We start from the raw sequence: 23,147 nt of genomic DNA on the forward strand, positions 1-23,147 counted from the left end.
GATGAGACCCTCAAAAACGAACAATAAAAATGTCATCCTTGATGTGCACTGATCACCCAGCTGCCTGATGCAAAGTGTTTAACAACTGCTTTTTCATTCATTCAACTTGAAACTATTATTGACTAGAGGAGGCTTCCAGACCAATCTAATTGCATTAAGAAAAATCCAAACCATATTTGAATAGAAAAACCTAAAGGGGCTCATTGTACACTCTGCTGGATTCAAATCATTTCAACAAATTTGATTTAATAAAATAAATGCCTGCTCTGCAGACAGTAATGTTAGCCAGTTCTCTGAAAAGACTATTACAATGGATAAAGTTTGAGCTACTCTGACAAAAAGAAGAGGGAGAAAAATCTAATTGATAGATCAAAGGTGAAATCACAGCAAAGTCAGAAGAAAAATAAAGAGAATAATGAGAACATATATACAGTTATAGACTAACAAAATGGAGAACACACACAGAAATAGAGGAACCTTCAAAAATAAAAAATAGTGAGGCTATCAGAAGAACACACAGAGATATTAAATAATTCAATATTTGAAAGCAAAATAGATCTAAGTGTAAAGGAGCTACAAAAAAAAAACTCCTAGACCTGATGGATTCATAGGAAAGTTCAATCAAACTTTTAAAGAATAATTGATATGCATACTCCACAAATTATTCTCAAAAAATGAGAGAGAGGGGGCATCTGGGTAGCTCAATGGATTGAGAGTCAGGCCTAGAGACAGGAGGTCCTAGGTTCAAATCTGACCTCAGACACTTCCCAGCTGGATAACCCAGGGTAAATCGCTTAATTCCCATTGCCTTCCCTTACCACTCTTCTGCTTTGGAACCAATACGCAGTATTGATTCCAAGACAGAAAGTAAGGGTTTAAAAGAAGAGAGAGAAAGCACTCTAACCAGCGTCCTTTTATGAGACAAAGAATCCTAATATCTAAACCAGGGAAAGATAAAACCTGGAATGAAAACTATAGGCTAATGTCCTTAATGCACCCTGCCTAAAAAATGTTAAACAAAATCTTAACAAAGAGAATTCAGCAAATTATTCAATAAAGTATTCACTATGATCAAGTAGAGTTTATACCAGGGATTCAAGGAAAGTTCAACATTAGGAAAACAATATGATGAATCAATTAAAAATCAAAACATCCAAAGCCACACGATCATCTCAATAGATACAGAATAAGCCTTTGACAGAGTATATCCTTTTCTGTGAAAGACCCTATAAAGGATGGGTGTAGAGGAGTCTTTTAAAAGAATAATCATTAAAAGGAGGCAGCTGGGTGGCTCAGTGGATTGAGAGCCAAGCCTAGAGATGGGAGGCCCTGGGTTCCAATCTGACCTCAGATACTTCCTAGCTGTGCACCCCTGGGCAAGTTGCCCTGACCCCTCTTCTGCCTTGGAACCAATCCATATTTCAATTCTAAGGCAGAGGTAAGGGTTTAAAAAAAAAAAGCATAAGCAGCGTCTATCTAAAACCAAAAGCAAGGGGCAGCTGGATAGCTCAGTGGATGGAGAGCCAGGCCTAGAGACAGGAGATCCTAGGTTCAAATCTGGCCTCAGACACTTCCCAGCTGTGTGACCCTGGGCAAGTCACTTAACCCCCATTGCCTAGCCCTTACCTCTCTTCTGCCTTGGAGCCAATACACAGTATTGACTCCAAGATGGAAGGTAAGGGTTTTAAAAAAATAAAAATTAAAAAAAAAATTTAGCCTCAGAAACTAGCTGTGTAACCCTGGGCAAGTCACTTCACCCCCATTGCCTAGCCCTTACTGCTCTTCTGCCTTGGAACCAATACACAGAATTGATTCTAAGACGGAAGGTGAGGGTTTTTAAAAAAAGAATTTAAAACAACCTTGATGGCCGGAGGAGTGCTCAGTGCTCACGGCTAGGCGGTGCCTTTAGGCTGCCGTGTTGGTTCTGCCTCCCACACAGCAGTCATGTTCTGTTCCATTCCTGTGTCACAACAGGCACGGCGATCCACATTTCGGAGTCTCTGGGCCTTTGTTCTTGTTGATGCCTTCGGGGTATGAGCTCAGGAACAGTGTCTGCTTCAAACGGTACGCACGCGTTAGTCCCTCGATCTGCAGAATTCCAGATCTCTTTCCAAAATGGAGCTGTGAGATGCCACAAGCATTTAGGAAAGAGATTTGGAAGGACACAACTAAAGTGACTAAAACGTCCATCTTCTGAGCTCTAAGAGATGGCTTTCGGGAGGCCGATCCAAGCTGCTGAGTAAAGGCAGGAACCCCCCGGCCCTCTCCACTTCTCCTCCCAACATGGTGAAAGGCAGGGAGAAAGGATGCCCCCTCCGGAAGCTGAGACGGTCGGGAGGAGCAGCCGGCCTTCTGGAGACCAATCAGAAGACGCCATGCGCGTGGCGTAGAAATGGAGTAGGAACTGTAGCGATAAGGACTTTCAGAAGGGGTCTCTGAGGCTGAAGCCAAGACAGGATTCGCCGGGAAGGAGAGAAGCACGTTCTGACAGCTGCTCACCGAGCGCTAGTTGGCCCCTAGCGTTTGCTGGAGGCAGACTCGACTCAGCCTTGCTCTCTAGCGCTTATAGGAGAGAGAACTCGATCCCAGCTTAAAAGGTTTCGACGGGCCTCTCATCCCGGAGAAGCAGCGGTCAAATCGGCTGTGGCGGAGACCTATGAAGAAAGAAGGCCCGAAGGCTGCTTGGCCTGAGCCCCGAGAGACGGCGGGCTTTGGCCAGCTGGCCTCGGCCACGCCGGCTCGCTGACTCCATTCCCGTGGAGACGCCGTTGGCAAAGCCAAGCTCTTTTCACAAGGACTCCGGTTAGGTTTTCGTCAAGTGTTGGGCGGTTCAGAGAGGCTTGAAGACACTGAAGTTGGCGGTGGGGCACACGCAGGAACTCAGGGCACATCCAGCTCCCCTTTAGCGTTCAGGCTTGCCTTGCTCCTGATCCCCGTATTCATGTCTGTTAACTGTAAGCAGCTTTTTATGCAGATATACAGCCTCCAAGCAAGTCCCTCGCTGGTCCGGTGTAGCCAGGTCACGCCCGGCTCTCCTTCAGAGAGAGGAGCTGGGAGACACTTTGGTGAGCATCAAACAAAGCGTTTTGCCGCAGCTTCCTCCCCATTAACATCAGTAATAATCCCAATTCTTCACTGGCAGCGCCCAGGGGCAGGCCTCTGCTGGGCTAGGGAGGACGCCGGCGCAGCCCCCGCCCAGGAGGAGCCTCAGTGCTGAGGCAGAGCGAGGGTGTATGACAGCCACAGAGGAGAGCCCAGGCCACACTGCCACCTCCATCAGGCCGCCTTCAAGAATGGAAAACGTACAGATTCCCAGAACTAGCTCTGAAAGCAGCCATACAAAAACCCCTGAAGCTTGGGGCAGTATTGGACAAGTTGAAAAAGATACACAAAATCCAATGAAGAGAAGAGCTCCAAAATAAGCAGAATTGACCCAAAATGGGGAAAAGTGTACAAAAATTCTCTTTATAAAGAACTTAAAAATTAGAATTGGACAAGTAGAAGCTAATGACTCCACAAGACATCAGGAAATAAACAGAATGAAAGAATGGAAAAAATGGGAAAAAATGTGAAATATCTATTAGAAAAAGAATTGACCTGGAAAACAAGCCAAGGAGAGATCATTTTTAAAAAAGCATTTACTTTCTGTCCCAGTAACAACTCTAAGACAGAAGGGCAGGGCTAGGCAAACAGGGTTAAGAGACTTGTCCAGGGTCATACAGTTTGGAAGTGTCTGAGGTCAGATTTGAGTCCAGGCTTGGCTCTCTATCCACTGTACCACTTAGCTACCCCCAACGAGAGATCATTTAAGAAATATTGGACTACCTGAAAACCATAACAAAAAAAAAAGAGCCCAGACTTCATCTTTTCAAGGAAAACAGCCCTGATATTCTAGAACCAGTGTGTAAAATAGAAAAGAATTTACTGATCACCTCCAGAAAGAGATCCTAAACTTAAAATGAAAACTTCCAGAAATATTATAGTCAAATTTCAGAGCTCCCAGGTCAAGGAGAAAACATTTCAAGTAGCTAAAAAGAAACAATTCAAATATCATGGAGCCAATCAGGATAACACAAAGTTTAGCAGCTTCTACATTAAAAGATTTGGAGGGTCTGGAATATGATAGTTCAGAGGGCAAAGGTGCTAGGCTTACCATTGAGAAGCATCTACCCAACAAAACTGAGTATAAACCTTGTGACTATCAAAATATGTAATAACTCTACTAGGCCGATCAACCAAAGAGGTCAGAGGAGGAGGATGACAAGGACCCCGTGAAAAATATTGATAGCAGTTCTTATCATGGTGACGAAAAATTGGAAACTAAGGGGGAACCCATCGAGTGGAGAATGGCTGAACAAGCTATGGTATGTGAAGGGATAGAATACTATTGTGCTATAAGAAATGATGAAGGGGATAGAAATATTTGTATGAACTGATACAGCATGAAGTGAAGAGAACCAGAAGAATAATTTACATAACATTATTATAAGAACAAACAACTTTGAAAAACTTGAGACGTCTGATCAACATATGAACAACAGGAATTCCAGAGAACTCTTGATGAAACACGCCCCAGACAGAGAAGTGATGGACTCAGAATACAAACTGAGGTATTTTGGAGGGGCACGGCTAAGGCACGGATTTGTTTTGCTTGACCATACATGTTTATAACAGGCTTTTGTGTGTTCAGGGGAGATGTAAGGAGAGAGGAAACATTTTGACTGTTGGGAGGGAAGGAGGGAGGAGGAAAACAAAGAAGGAAGGAAGGGAGGGAGGAAGAAAGGAAGGAAGGAAGAAAGCAAGGAAGACCAGCCCAGAGAAGTTAGGTAATCATCTCACTCCACTCTATTCACATTCTCTATCTGTACTGCCTTAGCCTGTATTCTTTTTTTCCCCCTTTTTTAATTTATTTAATTAATTTAGAATATTTTTCCATGGTTACATGATTCATGTTCTTTTCCTCCCCTCTTCTCTCACCCCTCCCATAGCAAACAAGCAGTTCCACTGAGTTTTACATGTGTCATTGATCAAGACCTATTTCCATAGTATTACTATTTGCATTAGGGTGATCATTTGGAGTCTACATCCCCAATCATATCCCCATCAACCAATGTGATCAAGCAGTTGTTTTTCTTCTGGGTTTCTGCTCCCACAGTTCTTTCTCTGGATGGTGATAGTGTTCTTTCTCATAAGTCCCCCAGAATTGTCCTGGATCATTGCATTGCTACTGGTAGAGAACTGCACTATGTTTGATTGTACCACAGTGTATCCATCTCTGTGTAGAAGGTTCTCCTGGTTCTGCTCCTCTCACTCTGCATCACTTCCTGGAGGTTGTCCCAGTTCACATGGAATCCCTCCAGTTTATTATTCCTTTCAGCACAATAGTATTCCATCAGCAACATATACCACAATTTGTTCAGCCATTCCCCAATGGAAGGGCATCCCCTCATTTTCCAGTTTTTGGCCACCACAGAGAGCGCAGCTATGAATATTCTTGTACAAGTCTTTTTCCTTATTATCTCTTTGGGGTACAAACCCAGCAGTGGTATGGCTGGATCAAAGGGCAGACAGTCTTTTAGCATCCTTTGGGCATAGTTCCAAATTGCCTTCCAGAATGTTTGGATCAATTCACAGCTCCACCAGCCACATCCTCTCCAACATTTATTATTTTCCTTTGCTCAGCTTGCATACTGAGTCGATCACTTTTCTCTCTGGAGATGGTTAGCATGTTTCATCCCATCTATTTGCATTTAGAAATTTTGTTCTTTTAACAATTCTAACATCCCCTTTTCTGTTACCTCTCCTTTGCAGAAAACCACACCAGCTTCCAAACTAGTATCATGACCAACTATAACCTGGAATATCAATTACAACAATCTCAGTTTACAAAGAGTCAGAAAATGAAATTTTGATAAGCTAACTAATAAGGTGGTATTTTACTATTTCCTCCAAACAACAAAAGGAACTAAAATACTATCAAAAGTAAAGAAAATGGTTATCTGATAAAAAATATTAAGCATAATAAAATGGATTTATATCTTACAGAACAATTCAAAAGGAACTCTTAACCACATTTCTGAGGAGCCTGCGAGTTAGCTTTAAATAGCACTTTATATCTACAAAGTGATTTTCAATCATTTCCTATTATCCAGCATCCTCTGACTCATCTATCTTTCTTATAAGGGAGATGAGTCCCAGTTATGATAAATTCCAGGAAAAAAAATGTTCTGAGGTAAGTCATTATAGGGCATTAAGAAGTTGTCTGCAATTAGAACCCAAGTCACCTAAGCTTCAAGCCCGTTGTTTAATCCATTAAAGAATCACATCTATAAGGATCATTGTAAAACTAATGAATCATAGCTTTTGTGATTTTCGCAAATAAGCTTTTATTTTATTTATTTATTTATTTATTTTTAGGCCCTTACCTTCTGTTTTGGAGTGGCTCCAAGGCAGAAGAGCTGTAAGGGCTAGGCAATGGGGGTTAAGTGACTTGCCCAGGAAGTGTCTGAGGCCAGATTTGAACCTAGGACCTCCCATCTCTAGGCCTGGCCTCCATCCACTGAGCTACCCAGCTGCCCCCTCGCAAATAAACTTTGAAATTAAGCACCACTTACTGAAGGCCATTTCCTTTTTTTCCTGCCATTGTGATACAATCTAATGATTTATACCTAGCAACATCCTTGATAACATACAATCCCAAGTCAATCTAAGACAAGCCAACAAATACTTTTTACTAGATGTTACTCCAGGCCACTACATTCTGTAATAGTCATATTTCTATTCATACTTCTTTACCTCTTTTTTTTCTCATACCTTCTTATTTAATCCTAACTATTACTCTTGAGTTTTTATTTTCTGGCTAATAGAATATGTATCCTTACATCTTTCTTGAAGAGGAAACCACACATTAATAGGGCACAGATGTATTAAGGGGAAAACTCCATTTATTCAAGAAGAAATCATAAACTCTGAATAATCTCCTGTCCCCCATTCATGCTCTGATAACCTATAGTATTACTTCCTAACCCACCAAATAAGCTCTGATGCTAATTATAAAACAGTATTCCCCCAAAGGTTATCCACACACATTTCTTCTTGATTATCTTCTTTGGGACCATTTATTTGAGTCTTTAAAAAAAAAAAGACTTACTTAAGGCCAGGCAAATCTCTGACACTAGCTGCTATCTCCTCTGCTTCTGGGTACAGTTTCTCCACCAGCTCCAAGGGCCCCCAGATTGTTTTGTTGTAACTCAGAAAAGATTTTCTTACTAAAAGAGAAAATAGAGTTTCTCAATTAGTAATTCTTTTAGAGAAACAAACTCTAGTGCTTTTCTTTAATGGAGTGATCTGGTTTCAAGAATATCAGGGATAAAAATGCTTAATTGAAATATATAGGAAATCAGTTAAAAGAGTATTAGGGCCTATTTGTAAGCTCGTCAAAGGCAAAGTCTGTCTCTCCAGTGTAAAACAGGGTCTGTAAGAGAGTGGGCTTATTGCCCGATGCATTGCTAATTAAGACGTGTCTCATTGTACATAAACAAACTTCTAAGATCAGATAACATTCATATAAACAATGTCATCTCCCTAGTTTTGCAAGATATTTTGACCTCTTTTAGAAAAGTAGGTTAAGAAGAAATTTTCCATTGGTTTATCAAGCTGAAAGTCTAGTGAATACCTGGTAAAGGCCAGCTACTCTCTAAGGCTGCTATAGCTTTGTTGAAAAGGGTCAAAATTCACAACCCTCTCCCCTTGCCCCCAAACAGGAGGGAGGTCAAAATTCAAGAATTCTGGAGACCATCTGGCAAAGTCTATTTCACTAGAGCTAGGGAGCATATACACTGTATTATTGCTATGAAAAAAAGCTCACCATACTTGTGCTTTAAAACATTAAGAGTGATAGTCTAACGTCCTGTAAATACAAATATATTTTTTTAATGAATGACTTTATGAGACTGTTGCTACATCCAGACTTTGGCACCAAAAATCCCTCCTGGGATTTGGGATTATTTTTGCTAGTTCACTTCCTTAAAAATCCTTTGGGGCTTTTGTATTTGTTTTCCTTACCTTCATCTTCCATTCTTCTCTACCTCTGTGTTATTCTAATGCAGCAATCCAGGAGCTCTCAACATCTGCTAACAGAAGCAGGTTATCTCTATCCTGACGGCGTACCCTTATGCACTTGCCCAACAGGGCCCACACCGACAGTGTGACTTTATAATATGTGGGTCACAAAAGTTGTTTTTAACGATTACCAAAAGTGCAAATAAAGCATGTCTGGAAAACTGTCAACTATTAGCATGAAGCCAAAATCAATGAAGGATGAGATCAAATGGGAAAATGTAGGTAAACCACTTTGCACCCCTTTAAGTGCTTTATACATTTCAGCCATTAATAAATACTTCTCACTAGAGAAGTGGGAAGCTATGGGTATAAAATATTCCATACGGCACTGGGCATAGTCATTGTGTTGGCTGATTGTACTATACTATTATTCTCGGGGGGGGGGGGGGGGTAGGGATAGGGGGCACGTACATCAGGAAATGACTGCAGGATAAATAATAATAGCTACCGTTTATATAGTGCTTTAAGGTGTCCAAGATGTTTTATATAATACTAATTTGATCCTCACAACAACACTATGGAATAAATGCTAATATTATCCCCATTTTATATATGAGGAAACTGAGGCTAGTAAGGATTAAGTAACCTGCCTAGAGTCACACAATCAGTAATTGTCTTAAGGATGAATTGAATTTGTCTTCCTGACTTCAGGTGCAGTGTTCTTCCAGCACACTACCAAAATGTCTTAAACAAAAGGCATCTATAAATATTTGTTTTAAAAAATGACAAAAAGATTTCAGCAATAATAACCACGATAAATAAAACTTGGAATTCTGCAGAAAATAATTCAAGATTTTGTTCTAGCCTTAGAGTCTCTAAACATCATACATTTAAAACTAGAAAGAATCTCAAAGAGGATATAGTCCAAGCCTCTCTTATTTACAGAGGAGGAATGAATAAAAAATTATTTACTCAAGTCTGTACAGTAGTAAGGAGCAAAGCCAAGGTTTAAAATCAAGTCCCCTACATGCCCCATTTAGTCTTTATCTTGTGATGCCATTCTACAGATTGTAACCAAACAGGCCTTCCTTCCCAACACCTTGACAAGATCTTTTTAGAGCCATGATGTGTTTCTAAAGCCAGGTCCAACTGAATAGTCACTCTTCTGAAATGAACCTAAAGGAAACATACCTTGGTTTTAAAGAGCAATATTCGTTAATACTAGGATTTAGCCAAAAATCTAGTTTAAAATTAAAACAAAAATAATGATTCCAACAAAATGTTGATAAGACTGCCAGGTATGAATTATTTAAAAGGCAATTTCTCTAATTAACCATTGGTGGGAGAGCTCCGAAAAATAGGCCTTTTGAAAATCTCCTGTGTATCTTTTGGGAGCAGCCAGGTGACTCAGAGAATAGAGACAAGCTTAGGGATAGGAGGTCCTGGGTTCAAATGTTGCCTCAGACACTTCCTAGCTGTGTGACTCTGGACAACTCATTTAACCCCCATTGCCTAGCTTCAGTTTTCCCCTCGGTGAAATGGTGAAAACAACACCAGGTTGTTTCAGGGATCAGATGAGATAACACTACGATGCCTGGCACAGAGTAGCACTATATAAATGTTCTGTATCCTTATTACAGGGCAGCTTAGGTGTTTCAGTGGAGAGTCAGGCCTGGAGACAGGAAGTCTTCAGTTCAAATCTGGCCTCAGCTATGTCCAAGCTGTGTGACCCTGGGCAAGTCACTTAACCTCAAGTGCCTAGTCCTTTCTGCTTTTCTGCCTTAGAATGAATACTTAGGTTTCTAAGATAAAAGGTAATAATGTATTCAAAAAGGTATCTTTTTGAATGGAATAGATATAGATCTCTGCTGATAATCTGAATGAATTATTCATGGGTTTTCTAAGAGATATTTGGAAGAAATAAAGATTAAACCCTCCAAACAAGGATAGAACGTGCTATTAATTTTGATAGATGATAAGTGATAAAAAAGCAATCATCGATGAACCGATTGCTTCACTGAATATTCATTTCTTTTCATCTATTATTTCCAACTACGACAAGACATAAAATGTATAACTACGGAAGCGGAATAAATTCTGAAACTCTGTAAGATATGGAAATTGTTCCCAAAATACTTTTGTACTGCATTTGCCCAAGTGTCCATGAGAGTGGCAGGAAAGCCCGGCTGGGGCCGACACGCATCACCTTTCAGGCCGTGCTTCAGGCAGTGCTCCATGACTACGAAGAACTGCTGCAGGGGAGGGTAGTCCGAGTCCAAGGTGCGGCCGAAGCTCAGGGCCGACTCGATGAGCCCTTTGATGCTCAGCTTGGCCATGTTCAGCAGGTTGGCTCTCTCCACCGCCGTGGGGTCCTTTACGGCTAAAAACAAAAGGAGAACCAGGAATGCATCTCAGTGAACGGCCCCACACCGCGTCCCAGGGGAAAGTCTTCATTTTCTGCAGTGGGAAAGATTGATTTACCAGGAGAGGAATTCTGGGGAGTCCGGACCGAACAGAACACCTGGAATGAGGGGAAAACGGCCCCCGCTCTCCCCACAGCCCCTGGGAGCCCAGCTCACTCACTGGAGGGGGAAATGAATGTGTTCTGACTAATAAAAGCAAGCGAGAGCTGGACAAGCACCCCGATGCGGCCGGGGCGGGTGAGGGGCTCACTCTGCGGACTCTGAGGCGGGCTCTCCCTCCACTATACAAGGGAACCTCTGGAGCGCTGAGTAAGGCAAAAGGAAGCAAAAGGATGATTTCAGAAATACTAGTAACGCCCAGGGGTGGGTCTTCCCTGTAGGAAGACTTGGGGTCACACAGACACACAACCCAGATCCTCACTGCATGACCGGAACTATGACGATGGTTTCCCGATTGGTCTCTTGGCCCCAAGTTCCTCCCCTCCCCAAACCACTTTCCGCAGGGCTGCCCAAATGACTTTCCCAAAGCCTAGGCTTGACCAGGGCATCCCCCGATCCAACAGAAACACCCCATTTGGGCACTGGAAGTCTTTCGTGGCCGTCCTCACCCTCGCTTTCCGCCTTCTTCCAGCTGCTCTCTTTGGTGCACTCCAGGATGAGGTCAAACTGGCCTTCCGGTTGTGCTCCTCGTCAATATCATGGCTCTAGTGAAAGGACTCCAATATGGAGTCGCCTGGGCTAAGGGCTCCTAATGCCAACAACAGCATCCAGGCCCCCAGGGGGATAACGCTGGCAGCTGGTGGCTGGAGGAACTCTTGGCCTGCGTTCAGGGGCTTTGGCTTATTCTCTGTGGCCTCGCACAGCTTAGGCTGTGGTCCTCAGAAAGAAACCGCTCCTACCTGAGCCTTCCTCAAGCCTGGCACGAACAACCCCACCTACAAGCGCAGCTCTGCCCACGTTGAGGGGATTGAACTTCGCCTCCTGAACGCCATCTCGGGGTTATTTCTCCTCCCTCGGGGGGGATGCACTTCTGCCTGTTTCTATGGCCATCTAGTGTCTCTGCCCGCTTGCTCCATCTCACAGTAAAGCCCTTGTTTGGGTCAGTTTCTGAAATCCTCGGACGCAGGTCTTTGCTTTTGGCGGAGCTGTGGAGCCAAAGTGCCGTTCCTCACGCGTGGCATGCCCTCGCACTGTGTCCCTCACAATCCCGCTTTCCTCCAAGGCTCAGCTCAGGCACCACCTTCCCCAGGAAGTCATTCCTGTTCCTCCCAGGCGCTGGTGTCTCCCCCAAATCACAACGTATCTAGCATGTATACCTGCAGGAATTCTTGTTGTCTCCAGCACACCAGACTATAATCGACTCAAGGCAGGCTCTCTGTCTTGTGTCCCCTCTGCCTGGCACAGTGTATGGCACATAACAGACACCTAATATTCAGGGTTGATTTCTTGTCATCAGCTACATTTAAATTCTTCTTTCTTCTTAAAAACGTACAAGTCCTTGGTCATACTTCATGCCAGTTCTCTCAACTATTACATAAATATGGCAGTACAGCTTGCAAAGTAAACAGGAAAAAAAAAACAGAAGCAAGGAGAAAGGAATGATTTTGTCAAAAGTAGTTTAATTTGGGGGAAGCTAGGTGGCTCAGTGGATTAGGAGCCAGGTCTAGAGACAGGAGGTCCTGGGTTTAAATGTGGCCTCAGTCACTTCCCAGCTGGATAACCTGGGTTAAATCCCTTAATTCCCATTGTCAACCCTTACCACTCTTCTGCCTTGGAACCAATACTTAGTATTGATTCTAAGATGGAAGATAAGGGTTTAAAAAAAAAGTGATTTAATTTATCATATTGTTAGGACTGCTTGGGTTGCCCAATTTTCAAACGGATGTTCAAATAAACAGAAAAATATTAATTTTTTCCATAACCAAAGTCCAGAGTTCAAAAACGCCCACTATTCAGTTATCAAGAAAGATCTGTTAGCTTTTTTGCTTTGAAAGACACTTGCAAAACCTGCACTAACTTTGGCCATGGACAGCTAAAAACTAAACTATCACACTGGTTTAAAAAAAAAGATATTCACACATAACATTTTTAAATAGCATATCAAAAACAATAGCCTATGCAATTTCTTAAAATTTCCTGGAAGACAAAAGTAGACTGTGGCATATTCTGGACAATGACTTGCACAGAGGAAGTTGTAATAAAAGATATCGTCCCTAAAAGTGTATGCTCAGGAAAAAGGAAGTTGGTTGGACATGATGACCAGTAGACAGTCTACATGCTCCAATAATACCCAAAGAACATTTAAAAAGCAACACCTCTAGCACAAGCTGGCTGGATCCTCCAGGAAGAAATTTACGGGAGGACCTAGGCAAGAACCGCAAAAGACGGTCTGGGTGCATTGAGACCAGCACCAGAGGAAAAGGTGCCCACATCAATGACTGATGGCCATCATCTTGGAAATGTTTCTGCAGTAAACGAGGAGGCACTTAAGATATACATCACAAAAGACAGAACAGGAGTTTGTTTTAGTCTCTACAGTCTCGATCACACCATTTGCATGAGGTATGACAACCCGGCCAGGGTAAAGGGAGGATTTTGTACGAGGGCTGGAGGAGTTCTTTTCTCTTTTGTATTCTAGGTTCTAAAGGTGTCAGAGATGACACACATCTCTTGATTTTACAGCTGAGGAAATGGAGAGACATTTCAAATCACAGCCATAGGTATGACCCTCTCTAGGACAGGATCAGAGGAATGTATGTCCTCCCAGGTGTTGATCTAGAATTTCCTCCTCAGACAAATGAAAGGGTTGTTCCGGGAGCTGATCTCTATGAAGTCCTGGGGTGACCTTCCATCGTGAGTTTGTGACTTCAGCTGCGTCACCCTACAGGATGTACCTTTGGGCTGTCATGGAAAAGTACCCCAGAATCTTTGTCACGGCCTGAGCACCTCTCAGACAATTCAAACTGAATAAAGACATACTAAACACACGTTCAAAATAGAACTTATTCTTTCCCCACAAACTACCTGCTCCTAACATTCCCTCTTTCTGCTGAAGGCACCAGAGCTTGCAGCTTTCATGCCACTCCTCTTCCCTCACTCCAGACATCCCCTCAGTTGCTAAATACTGTGTTTCTACAGCCACATCCCCTCGCTTTGCTTCCAGTCTCCACCTCATTTCTGCCCCGACTGTCACTCCTCTGGACTACTGGATTACAGCCTTCGGGTTGGATTACAGACTCCGGGCCTCCCTGAACTCTGATCCAAGAGGGCAGCTCTGATCAGGGCATCCCCAAGAAGCCCCCGCGGTGTGCTATTAGCTCTAAGCCAACATAAAATGCCCTACTCAACCTTTCCAACGTCCTTCTCCCTTTCAGGGAGGTGACGGTCCAGCCCCAGCCCAAAACCATCCCTTCTGTCTCCATCCCTCCTCCCCCGCGGCCTCTTGGACCCCCCAGGTTTATCCCAGGTTCAGCTCAGGCACCACCTTCTCTGCGGAACACTTCCTGGTTTCTCCAACCCCTAGAGCCTTCTCCTATGCTGGACAGGTATGTGTGAGAGCGTGGGGGCTCCTGCTGAATTCTTCCAACCCCCCACAAGCTTGCAGCTGGCGCGGTTTCAGGCACACAGTAGGTGCTTAATAAATGTTTAGGTAACGATCAGAGATCGGTCCATGTAAGACCCACCCGATCAAGGGCACCCGGAATTGGCTCTAAGCTTTGCTTCGGACTCCTCTCTAACCCCACCCCACCTGGCGAGGGTCCCCCAGCCGCAGGCAATATTCATGTTCATGCGTGCACACGCATGCTCCTGGGCGTGAACCTGTATGACATGACGTGTGTGTGCATGCACTGGGTGCTCCCCGGGGGCCGAGGCAGCCCCTTTGTCTCCCCGGCCCGGCCCTAAACCCATGGTCCCGCACGCAGCGGCCTCGGTCCGACCTCCCCAGGCCAGATGGGGCGTGCCACGGCCCCGCGCTCCACCCTCCCCCCGCCCCAACCTCCGGGGATTCAGGACGTTCCAGAGCGAGGCGTTGCCCTCTTCGGGCCTCGGTTTCCCCGCGTCTGTCCAAGTCTGTCCAAGGAAAGGGCTCTGCAAGGCCTATTGCGGCTGAGGAACGAGGAGCCTGCGGCACCGTTCGCTCTCCGAGCCCCAGGCCCTGGTTCCTCACCTCCACCCCGGAGGAGGCGGCCCCCGCGTTGCCATGACGACCTGGAGCAGGGTTCAGCCTCCCTTCCTCCCGCGAGCCTCGCGGACAGGGATCCTCCTTACCCATAGCGGCAGAGGGTCGCGCTGGAGGAGACGGAGATAACAGCTCGGCTTCTGGCTCTGGGAGCCGCTGGTCTCGTCTCCCGGTCCACAGCCACGGCCGCCACCGCAGCAGCGTCCCCCGGCTGGCGTGACACGAGGGGGGATGCAGCGCGCCCTGGCGGTCGGAGGAGCGCAGCGAGCCCGAGCGAGGGGTGGGGCCACAAGGGGACGAGGACTCCAGGCTGGGCGAGTTGGAGGGAGGCTGAGACTGGAGGAGACAGGAGCGACCGCCCGAGGGAGGCCGGGAGGAGAAGGTCTCCGCGCCAAGGGGGCGGAGCGACGGGGAGTGAGAGGAAATGCAGACCCCCCAGCCCCGAGCACCAGACAAGGGGGCGGGACTACAAAAGATGCTGACAAAAACCAGGGGGCGAGACGAGTGCATGGGCACACCCTCTAAAGGCGGGGCATCGGAGCCAGCTGAGCCGCGGAACTTGGTAGCTAAGGGGGAGGGGCGAGGGAGTGACAGCAGGCTGAGCTTCGATTGGGTCTGGGACGTGACTGGCGTTCGAGCCCGGCCTCTGCCCCTCCCTCCTCGCTCCGCCTAGTTCGGGTCAAGGTTTCACCCTCCTGCTAAATACTAGCGGAGAGCCCACCGAGGGCGGCCAGCTGGGTGGGCTAGACTCCCGAGTGGGTGGGTGGGGAAGATGGAGGGAGGGCGGCAGCTAGAGTGGGACAGCCCGGACCTCGGAGCTAGAGCAAAGGGCTCCCTCCCGCCTTCCTCCCTTCTTTTCTCTAGGTTCCCTCCTCCTTTCCAAAATTAAGGTAATTGATAATGGTAAATGATGTATTAAGTCCGGAGAGGAGGAAAACAAAAATTTATTTGACACAGTGTAAACAAAAATATCGGGTAGAGGCACCATTTCGGCACCCAAATAGGCCTATTAAAAAGGCCTTCCAAGTCAACGTACATTGAAAAGCCATCCAAATTTAAATTAAACCGTATGGATCAAATAAATAACAAAAATGCAAACATGAAACAGTGCAGATTTCCACTCATTTTTACAGAAATAAAAGGACCCTGAGCTGCCAATTTGCCTAAATAAGGCCAGAAATATGTAAACACGAACAGAATTGAACATGTCAATTCTTTTTCTACTTTGTACAAACAATAAGTTTGACTCTGAAAATAAGAATAAGTATAATATATCCTACTTCCAATGAAAATCTATCCAAAGATAACTGAAAATGAAGGGGAATGCAAGAGAGAGTTAATTGGAAGCAACTTTAAATTCAGGAATATATCTAACAAGTTCAAACTGACAACAAGGGAAAATGTCTGGAACTGGCAGAAGGAAATCAAAACAAAATTAACGCCATGGCAAGATTATTATGCTTTCTGGAACAAAAGGTTTAGTATTAGAGACTTAAAAGAAGAACCAGAAACATGGTCTTCAGAAGAACATTAACTTAAATTATCTAGTTTTTTTTTAATTATTTTTTTTCTCACAATAAATAACCAAGCATTAAATCTATAATACTAAAACTGGTCCTGAAATTCTAACCTTCAAGAAATGCATTTATTTTCAAAGCTAAAGGGTGGCAATGGAGGATCAAGCCTCCTAGCATCACATTTTTAAAATTTTACTTAAAACTTCAAATTCATAAAGCTTCACAGTTTTAGGGTTCTCTACAAGAATTCTTGTCCTAACTTAAACCTTTTAATAAGTTGAGGACAAAGTTAGAAAAAATCCTAGAAAGGCATAGTGCCCTTTGAGTCAAATCCCATTCAAAATTAATGTGTTTTGAGAAATAAAGAAAACCAATACCTCATCCCATTTAGAAAACCCCATAAAATTACTAACAGTAAGCACCTGGCTATTTAAATATGAACATGTAGAGTGTAAAGAAGGCACTTCAATCTTGAAAAGTCATTGAAATGGTGTTTTCATCTTCAAGTCATCGAACATTATATTGACAAATACTTTCATGGGCTCCCAAAGGAAGATTGAAAATGTAAAGCTATTAAGGAAATATACATTTCAGGCCATGTGTCCCCATAGACAGTGTATGGCTTGGTATTTTTATTACATTATATTTCAAAGGTTTATCCTGCAAGTTTATTTAGAATACTGCTAAAATAACTTTAAGGATTTTTATGAGCTAATATTGTAATAAGGCTTTTAAGCAAAAATATATATTTAACATTTTAAATTTTTTAAATTATCTTGTCAAAGAGCATTATTATTCTTTTTTTAAAAAGCCATCTCCTGCCATCAAAATAATCACATAGACACACATCATTCTCTGGTTTATATAATGCCACGTCCCAGAGTGAATAAGGCTATGGTTTGTAGCATGAATAAGAAAGGAGGGGAAGAGATTGTCCCTTCCCCTACGTTTTTCACCTCATCAACCATTCTTTAAGGGCACTTAGATGGTACAATTTTGGGGGCCAGAATCAAGAAGTCCTGAGTTCAAACTCAGCCTCAAACATTTACTAGCTATGAGACTCTAAACAAATCACTTAGCCTCTGCTAAAAAGGATATCTTGTGTTCCAAATGTAGGTGACGGAGCAGCTTCTCCAAAGGAGGGTATTGGCTCAGCGACGGCACACAGCCCAGCAACACCAGCTTGTGTTTGGCTCTTGTGATGGCAACGTTCAGGCGCCTCCAATCCTTCAAAAGCTCACCAAGCTGGAACAGCAAAGACGATACCAAACTGAGTCTGGGGTTTTCAAAATTCGGTTAGTCTGAAGAAGTTAATGCGTCATCCACCCCACCAAGAGACACGAGTGGGCACGACTGCAAATGCAACGACTATAGAGGCGGAGGATGCTCTGGGGATAATTTTCAGGTATGGCCAGTGTCAAATAAAATAAAAGCTTAAATCAAGAAACTATGAATGGATTTACTAGATGCAAAATAATCTTGCAATTTAAGAAAATGCCTCAGATATGAGCACAAAATGCACTTACATTTCCGTCTTTATTACTTCTAACAAAAGACACTAGAATGATACTTTTATCCCTTCCTTGATATTTGTCCACCGTATTCACTTCTACTGTATTGACAGAGGAATGGTTCAGCAAATGAGTGATGATCTTCAGCTGCTGTCTGTATGGAGCGATGATGCCAATATCTAAGGGATTACAACCTGCCTATAAGGAAAAGAATATAAAATAACCTGAAAATCATGACTTTTCCTCAGGCTTTTTGCTAAAACATGTCACAGAATTGAAGATTTTCATGGGAATAAATGATCCTATTTTTTCACGAAAGGCAGTGATCTCTGATTTCCCATTTGGTCAAACTGAGATCACGATTTCCCAAGATGAGACAACAGACTTTCCGAGCAGGCTATTCTTCAGTCCACAGCAAAGTCATAAGTTCATTTTTTAAAAACATCTTTTCATATAAATACATTTTAAACGGGTGTCTAGTATTTCTATATCAGAGATGTCTAAGTAAACCCCTCCCAATCCCCACTATGTGCCCTCTCTTTTAAAAAAGAAAAAACTTAAGCAAAACCAACCATAGTGAAGGAGTCTGACAGTAGATGCAACATCTGTACCCAGTGTCTCCCCCCAGACCTCCTCCACTGCCAGACACACTCCTCTGTGGAAAGGGTAGGGACATGTTTGATGATCTCTTCTCAGGACCACCACTGCCTTTGATCATCACTCTAAGCTGGGCTCCTATTTAGCATTCTTTTTAAAAAGATATTGTTATAGGGACAGCTGGGTAGCACAGTGGATGGAGAGCCAGGCCTAGAGACAGGAGGTCCCGGGTTCCAATCTGGCCTCAGACACTTCCCAGCTGTGTGACCCTGGGCAAGTCACTTGGCCGTCATTGCCTAGCCCTCACCACTCTTCTGCCTTGGAGTCAATACACAGTATTGACTCTAAGACAGAAGGTGAAGGTTTAAAAAAAAAAAAGATATTGTTACAGTCATTACATCTCAAATATATACATATTTTAATCCCTTACCTTCTGCCTTAGAATCAATACAAATATCTGTTCCGAGGCAGAAAAGTGATAAGGGCTGGCAGCTGGGGTTAAAGAACTTGCCCAGCTGACCCCAGGTCCTCCAGAACTGGCACGTTATCCCTGAGCCACTAGCTGCCTCTGGACTGTAGAGGTTCTCCACAAAAAGTCGCCCTCTCGTAGCCATACATCTTTACTCTGAAAGAGTTACGAGCCTGGCAAATTGGGACAACACTAAAAAATAGTAGATTGTGCGATTCCAGCAAGACATACATGCGACAAAATCTCTCCCTGCACCTCTGGGAATAAAATGGAGAGACATGAGCTGAATCTATAGAGTTAGGTGAATTCAGAGCTAAATAAACAAATGAATCCAAAGAGTAGAGACAAATGGATCATGATCACCCTAGAAGGATATCTCTAGCGGGGAGCGCAGGACTATATCCTTGGTAGTGTTCCCCTCAACAATGGCATACATTCCAAAATTGGTATATACCACCAAAAAAAAAAAACAAAACACTGCTTTTGCAAAGCCTCATTAAACATACACTTTATTTTCTTGAAACTTCTTGAAACTACCCTGGAAAAACCCAAGGTCAAATGAAGCATGTGGATTAGAAAAGGGGTTCTTGACCTTTTTTTAATGTACTGGATCCCTTTGGCAGTCTACTAATGCCTATGTACCTCCTTTCTGAATAATATTTTTAAATGCCTAAAACAAAATACGCAGGAAATCAGTTCTATTGAAATAGTTATAAAAAGATATGTTTTCTAAGTTTGCTGATGCCAGAATTAAGAACCCGTTTCTCCCAGCTCCAACATTCTATGATTTTATAAAATTTCCAACTAGTACTGCCTATAACTGGCATTGGCAATGTAATAATGATGTTTTCTTGACTATGAATGACTCTACTAAGTGGAAACTATAAATATTTTAGATGACTTTTGTTAAAATAAAACTTGCTATAAACCTCAGCAAGCAAAATACATTTCAAAATACCTTTATAAAAACTGAGGCCAGGAAAACTATTAACTTGGCTTCTATTATGTTACTCACACCACCCTTTTCAGCCTGCTCTGGTGCTGGAATCTAATGAAGAAAAAAAGACAACGACCAAAGACATGTAAGAATAAATGACAGACAGAGTGAATTCAACAATCTATTATAAATTCACCTACAGAGAAGCCAGTGCATTGGGGACTATTTCACAAGTACTCATTCCCAGGTCTGCCCCACAATTCCTGGGCAATTATACCATGCTCCTCGGGAAAACTGCATTTTCAGGGTACGTTGACTACAGACACACATCTCTCAACCTGAATGAATAATTTGGTATTTTGGTTTATAAATAAATCTCATCACTTTCATTAAGCTGAATGACTACGTGGCAGGTAAACTGTATCAGAAATGCTGATTCAAGTACAGGTTGGAGCAGAAGGTCTCTGAAGTCTCGCCCTTCCGATGCTGAGACTGCGAATCAAAATCCTGAAAGCTAAAGCTGAGGATTAAGAAGTGGAGCTCAACAAATCCCCCAAACGGCACGTTCCATGAGATCCTGCGGATGAGTCAGCTGGGCCTCATCATAACTGTAACAGATGATTTCTTGTTGAGTCACAATGATCTTAAAGATGCATAAGTAGATATCATGGGCATCTCTACTTAAACCCGAACATATGTAAAGTGGTCGGAGATCAGTGGAGTCCGAGTCCTCACTATTCCCATTTGGTTATAATTCTTCTAAAGGACGGAAGAGTTGGCTAATTTCCAGAAATATACAAGAAGTCTACATAAAGGCAACCTCAACATCATGATGAAAGATGTTGAGTGAATAGAGGCACGGTGTCCAGCACAGGATTAGGTTAAGTCAATTGAACAAAAATATCAACCCTTCTAGTTAATTTTTAGAAATTTAAATAATACGTCTCCATTAGGGTCAATGCAATGTCCCTGAACAATCTGCAGGGATCTAAAAAACACTATCCACAAGCAGAGGATAAACTGTGGGAGTAAAAACACCAAGGAAAAGCAACTGCTTGACTACAGGGGTGGAGGGGATAGGACTGAGGAGAGACTCTAAATGAACACTCTAATGCAAATACCAACAACATGGAAGTGGGTTCGAGTCAAGAACACATGTGATAACCAGTGGAATTGTGCGTCGGCTATGGGAGAGGGAAAGGTGGGGGGGGGGGGGGGGGGAGGGGAGGAAAAGAAAATGATCTTTGTTTCCAGTGAATAATGTATGGAAACGACCAAATAAAATCATGTCTAAAAATTTTAAAAAAAAGAAAGAAATTTAAATAATATAAGAAATCTAGAGAGAGACAATGTTGACTATAATATTTACCTTTTCTGTGTTAAGAAAACAGACAGGATTGTTTGGTTCAAATGCCTCCTTCAGCCAAGAGGTTTGAGAATGATCGGTACGAGCTTGGAGATCCAGCATGACGTTTTTCAGGAAGGGCAGACTGACGATGGCATTGGCAACTCTGTCTGAGCCACACTCGAGTTTTCCTTCATACACGAGCTTATTACTTAAGGACATAATTGTACTAAAAAGATTGAAAACAACGTTATTAATTTTGGTAAATAAACGTTCATGAAAAAAATCAAGCACGACGAGCAGGGCCAGCAATCATTAGTGCAGTAAACACATTAAGGGTCTACTCTTTAAGAGGAATGAGAGAGATCCAACCCTAAAATGTGATGCTGGCACGCCCCGCAGGAAGCTTTCAAGCGTAGTGGGAGGATACGAGGGCAAGACCCCAAGCGGTAATAGTTTTACATGAGAAGCAGATTAGAAAAGTGCAGAACGAGGTTTTTACACGATGCTGTTGTCGTCCTGGGGCAACAAGGAAAGCTTCCTGGGAAGCTGGCAGCAAGCCCCGAAAAAGTGTCCAAAATGCCGGAGGTCTTCCGGGCCGGGAACTCTCCTACCCCAAGCCAAGAGCAGGCAGCAAGAACACAGGACGGGGAGGCCAGGGCGGGCTCAAGAACCAGGAAGGGAGAGAATGAGAAAATGGCGAGAGGCTCAAGGAACAAGAGGTCGAGACGAGGATGAAGAGAAAGGCGTGGAGCAAAGAAGAAAGTCGGAGAGGCGGAGCTACTGGACGGAAGGGTGGGAGAGTTTGCTCTTGAAGTCCCAGGTCTCGGAGATGACTGGATTCTCAGAAAGTCAAATCTGAGGTGTGGCCACCTCCCTGGGCAGAGGAAGGGGGAGGGCTGAAGAGGGCATCATGAAAACCAGCATCCCAGAGGATTGTGGCAGAAAATGGAGGGAAGAGGAAAACAGTGACCAAACTACTAAAGTCAGTGAGAAACTGGGAGAGCAACCTGGAGAGGGAGAACAAGAAGGGGAAGACAGAAATGGGATAAAAAAAAGCTGCCCAGGCCACCAAAGAAGGAAAGTTACTAAGCTGTCCTGGTAGGAGAATGGCCTATAAATGGCAGTGGCGAAGGAGGCAGAAGCTCAACCCTCCTTCAGACCTTTTGGGGCTTCCAAGGAGAGAGGAATCTATCTATAATGCAAGAAAGATGCTTGAATAGTGGTTTAAAAGCTCATGGATAGGGGGGAAGCTGGGTGGCTCAGTGGATGGAAAGCCAGACCGAGAGTCAGGAGGTCCTGGATTCCAATCTGGCCTCAAACACTTCCTAGCTGTGTGACCCTGGGCAAGTCACTAACCCCCACTGCCTAGCCCTTACTGCTCTGCTGCCTTGGAACCAATACACAGTATTGATTCTAAAACAGTATTGATTCTAAAACAGAAGGTCAGGGTTTTAGAAAATAAAAAATAAATGTTCACAGATAAGAGTGTGTTGAGGCCATAACAGGACATAATGGAAGGGGCTGAGGTGGGAGACCCAGGGTGAAGCAGAACTCATTAGAAAAGGAATGAGGAGACAGAGAGAGAATTACCTGTTCATTCTATACTGCACAGTTAACTGAACAACGGCATTCTGTTTCTGCTCCAGCCTCTTGAATAAACTTTCACTCATGCCAAGACCTCTGTTAGCAAATCCAATAAATAAATGAGTGCATTGAACACTAAATTCCATGTTGGAAATCACAGCTGGTAAAAATCCAGGTCTGCAACCATCCATCTCTCTTACCTTGCTTCGCTATTCAGCACGAGGGGAGGAAGCTGCAGATGGTCTCCTACCAGTACAAACTTAGATGAAAAGAAGAGCGGCCCCAGACAAACCGGTTGGCTAATCTGGGAAGCTTCATCCACAATACAAAAATCAAATCGTTTCCGGGAAAAAATTGGGTGGTTTATTGCCATACATGTTGTTGCAACTATAGGCTAAAAATAAATAAGAAAAACAATTGTTTTAAAATTCAGACTAACAACAGTAACTCCAGGAAAAACTAAAAGCAAAGCAACAGGATGTTCTTTGTTCTTTAATAGCAAAAGTTCTGAAATATCACT

General features: G+C 43.5%; 2 protein-coding genes across 8 annotated transcripts in view; both read right to left on the bottom strand.

Moving 5' to 3' along the window:
* RUFY2 (RUN and FYVE domain containing 2) overlaps positions 1-15,196 on the bottom strand; it is a 35,767-nt gene extending 20,571 nt beyond the window's left edge. For 3 of the 6 annotated variants that reach the window (XR_008911614.1, XR_008911616.1, XM_007478254.3), the window contains exons 1-3: positions 14,754-15,194; positions 10,268-10,441; positions 7,151-7,268 (exon numbers count right to left, since the gene is read on the bottom strand). Coding sequence is in view for 3 of the 6 variants with exons in the window: in XM_007478254.3 (XP_007478316.2) it covers positions 7,151-7,268; positions 10,268-10,441; positions 14,754-15,174 (713 nt within the window). In the remaining 3 variants the exon portion in view is untranslated. Of the gene's footprint in view, positions 1-7,150; positions 7,269-10,267; positions 10,442-14,753 lie in introns of all 6 variants that reach the window. The other 3 variants (XM_007478255.3, XM_007478257.3, XR_008911613.1) reach the window with 2 other exon arrangements.
* A 394-nt stretch (positions 15,197-15,590) lies between these two features.
* The window catches only part of DNA2 (DNA replication helicase/nuclease 2), a 40,236-nt gene continuing 32,679 nt past the window's right edge, over positions 15,591-23,147 (bottom strand). For both annotated transcript variants that reach the window (XM_056796201.1, XM_056796208.1), the window contains exons 15-20: positions 22,828-23,021; positions 22,634-22,723; positions 21,065-21,269; positions 19,717-19,806; positions 17,708-17,890; positions 15,591-17,426 (exon numbers count right to left, since the gene is read on the bottom strand). In XM_056796201.1, coding sequence (XP_056652179.1) covers positions 17,253-17,426; positions 17,708-17,890; positions 19,717-19,806; positions 21,065-21,269; positions 22,634-22,723; positions 22,828-23,021 — 936 coding nt within the window. In that variant the 3' untranslated portion in view covers positions 15,591-17,252. The remainder of the gene's footprint in view (positions 17,427-17,707; positions 17,891-19,716; positions 19,807-21,064; positions 21,270-22,633; positions 22,724-22,827; positions 23,022-23,147) is intronic.

Source organism: Monodelphis domestica, chromosome 1 (assembly GCF_027887165.1).
Source record: "Monodelphis domestica isolate mMonDom1 chromosome 1, mMonDom1.pri, whole genome shotgun sequence".
Classification (NCBI taxonomy): domain Eukaryota; kingdom Metazoa; phylum Chordata; class Mammalia; order Didelphimorphia; family Didelphidae; genus Monodelphis; species Monodelphis domestica.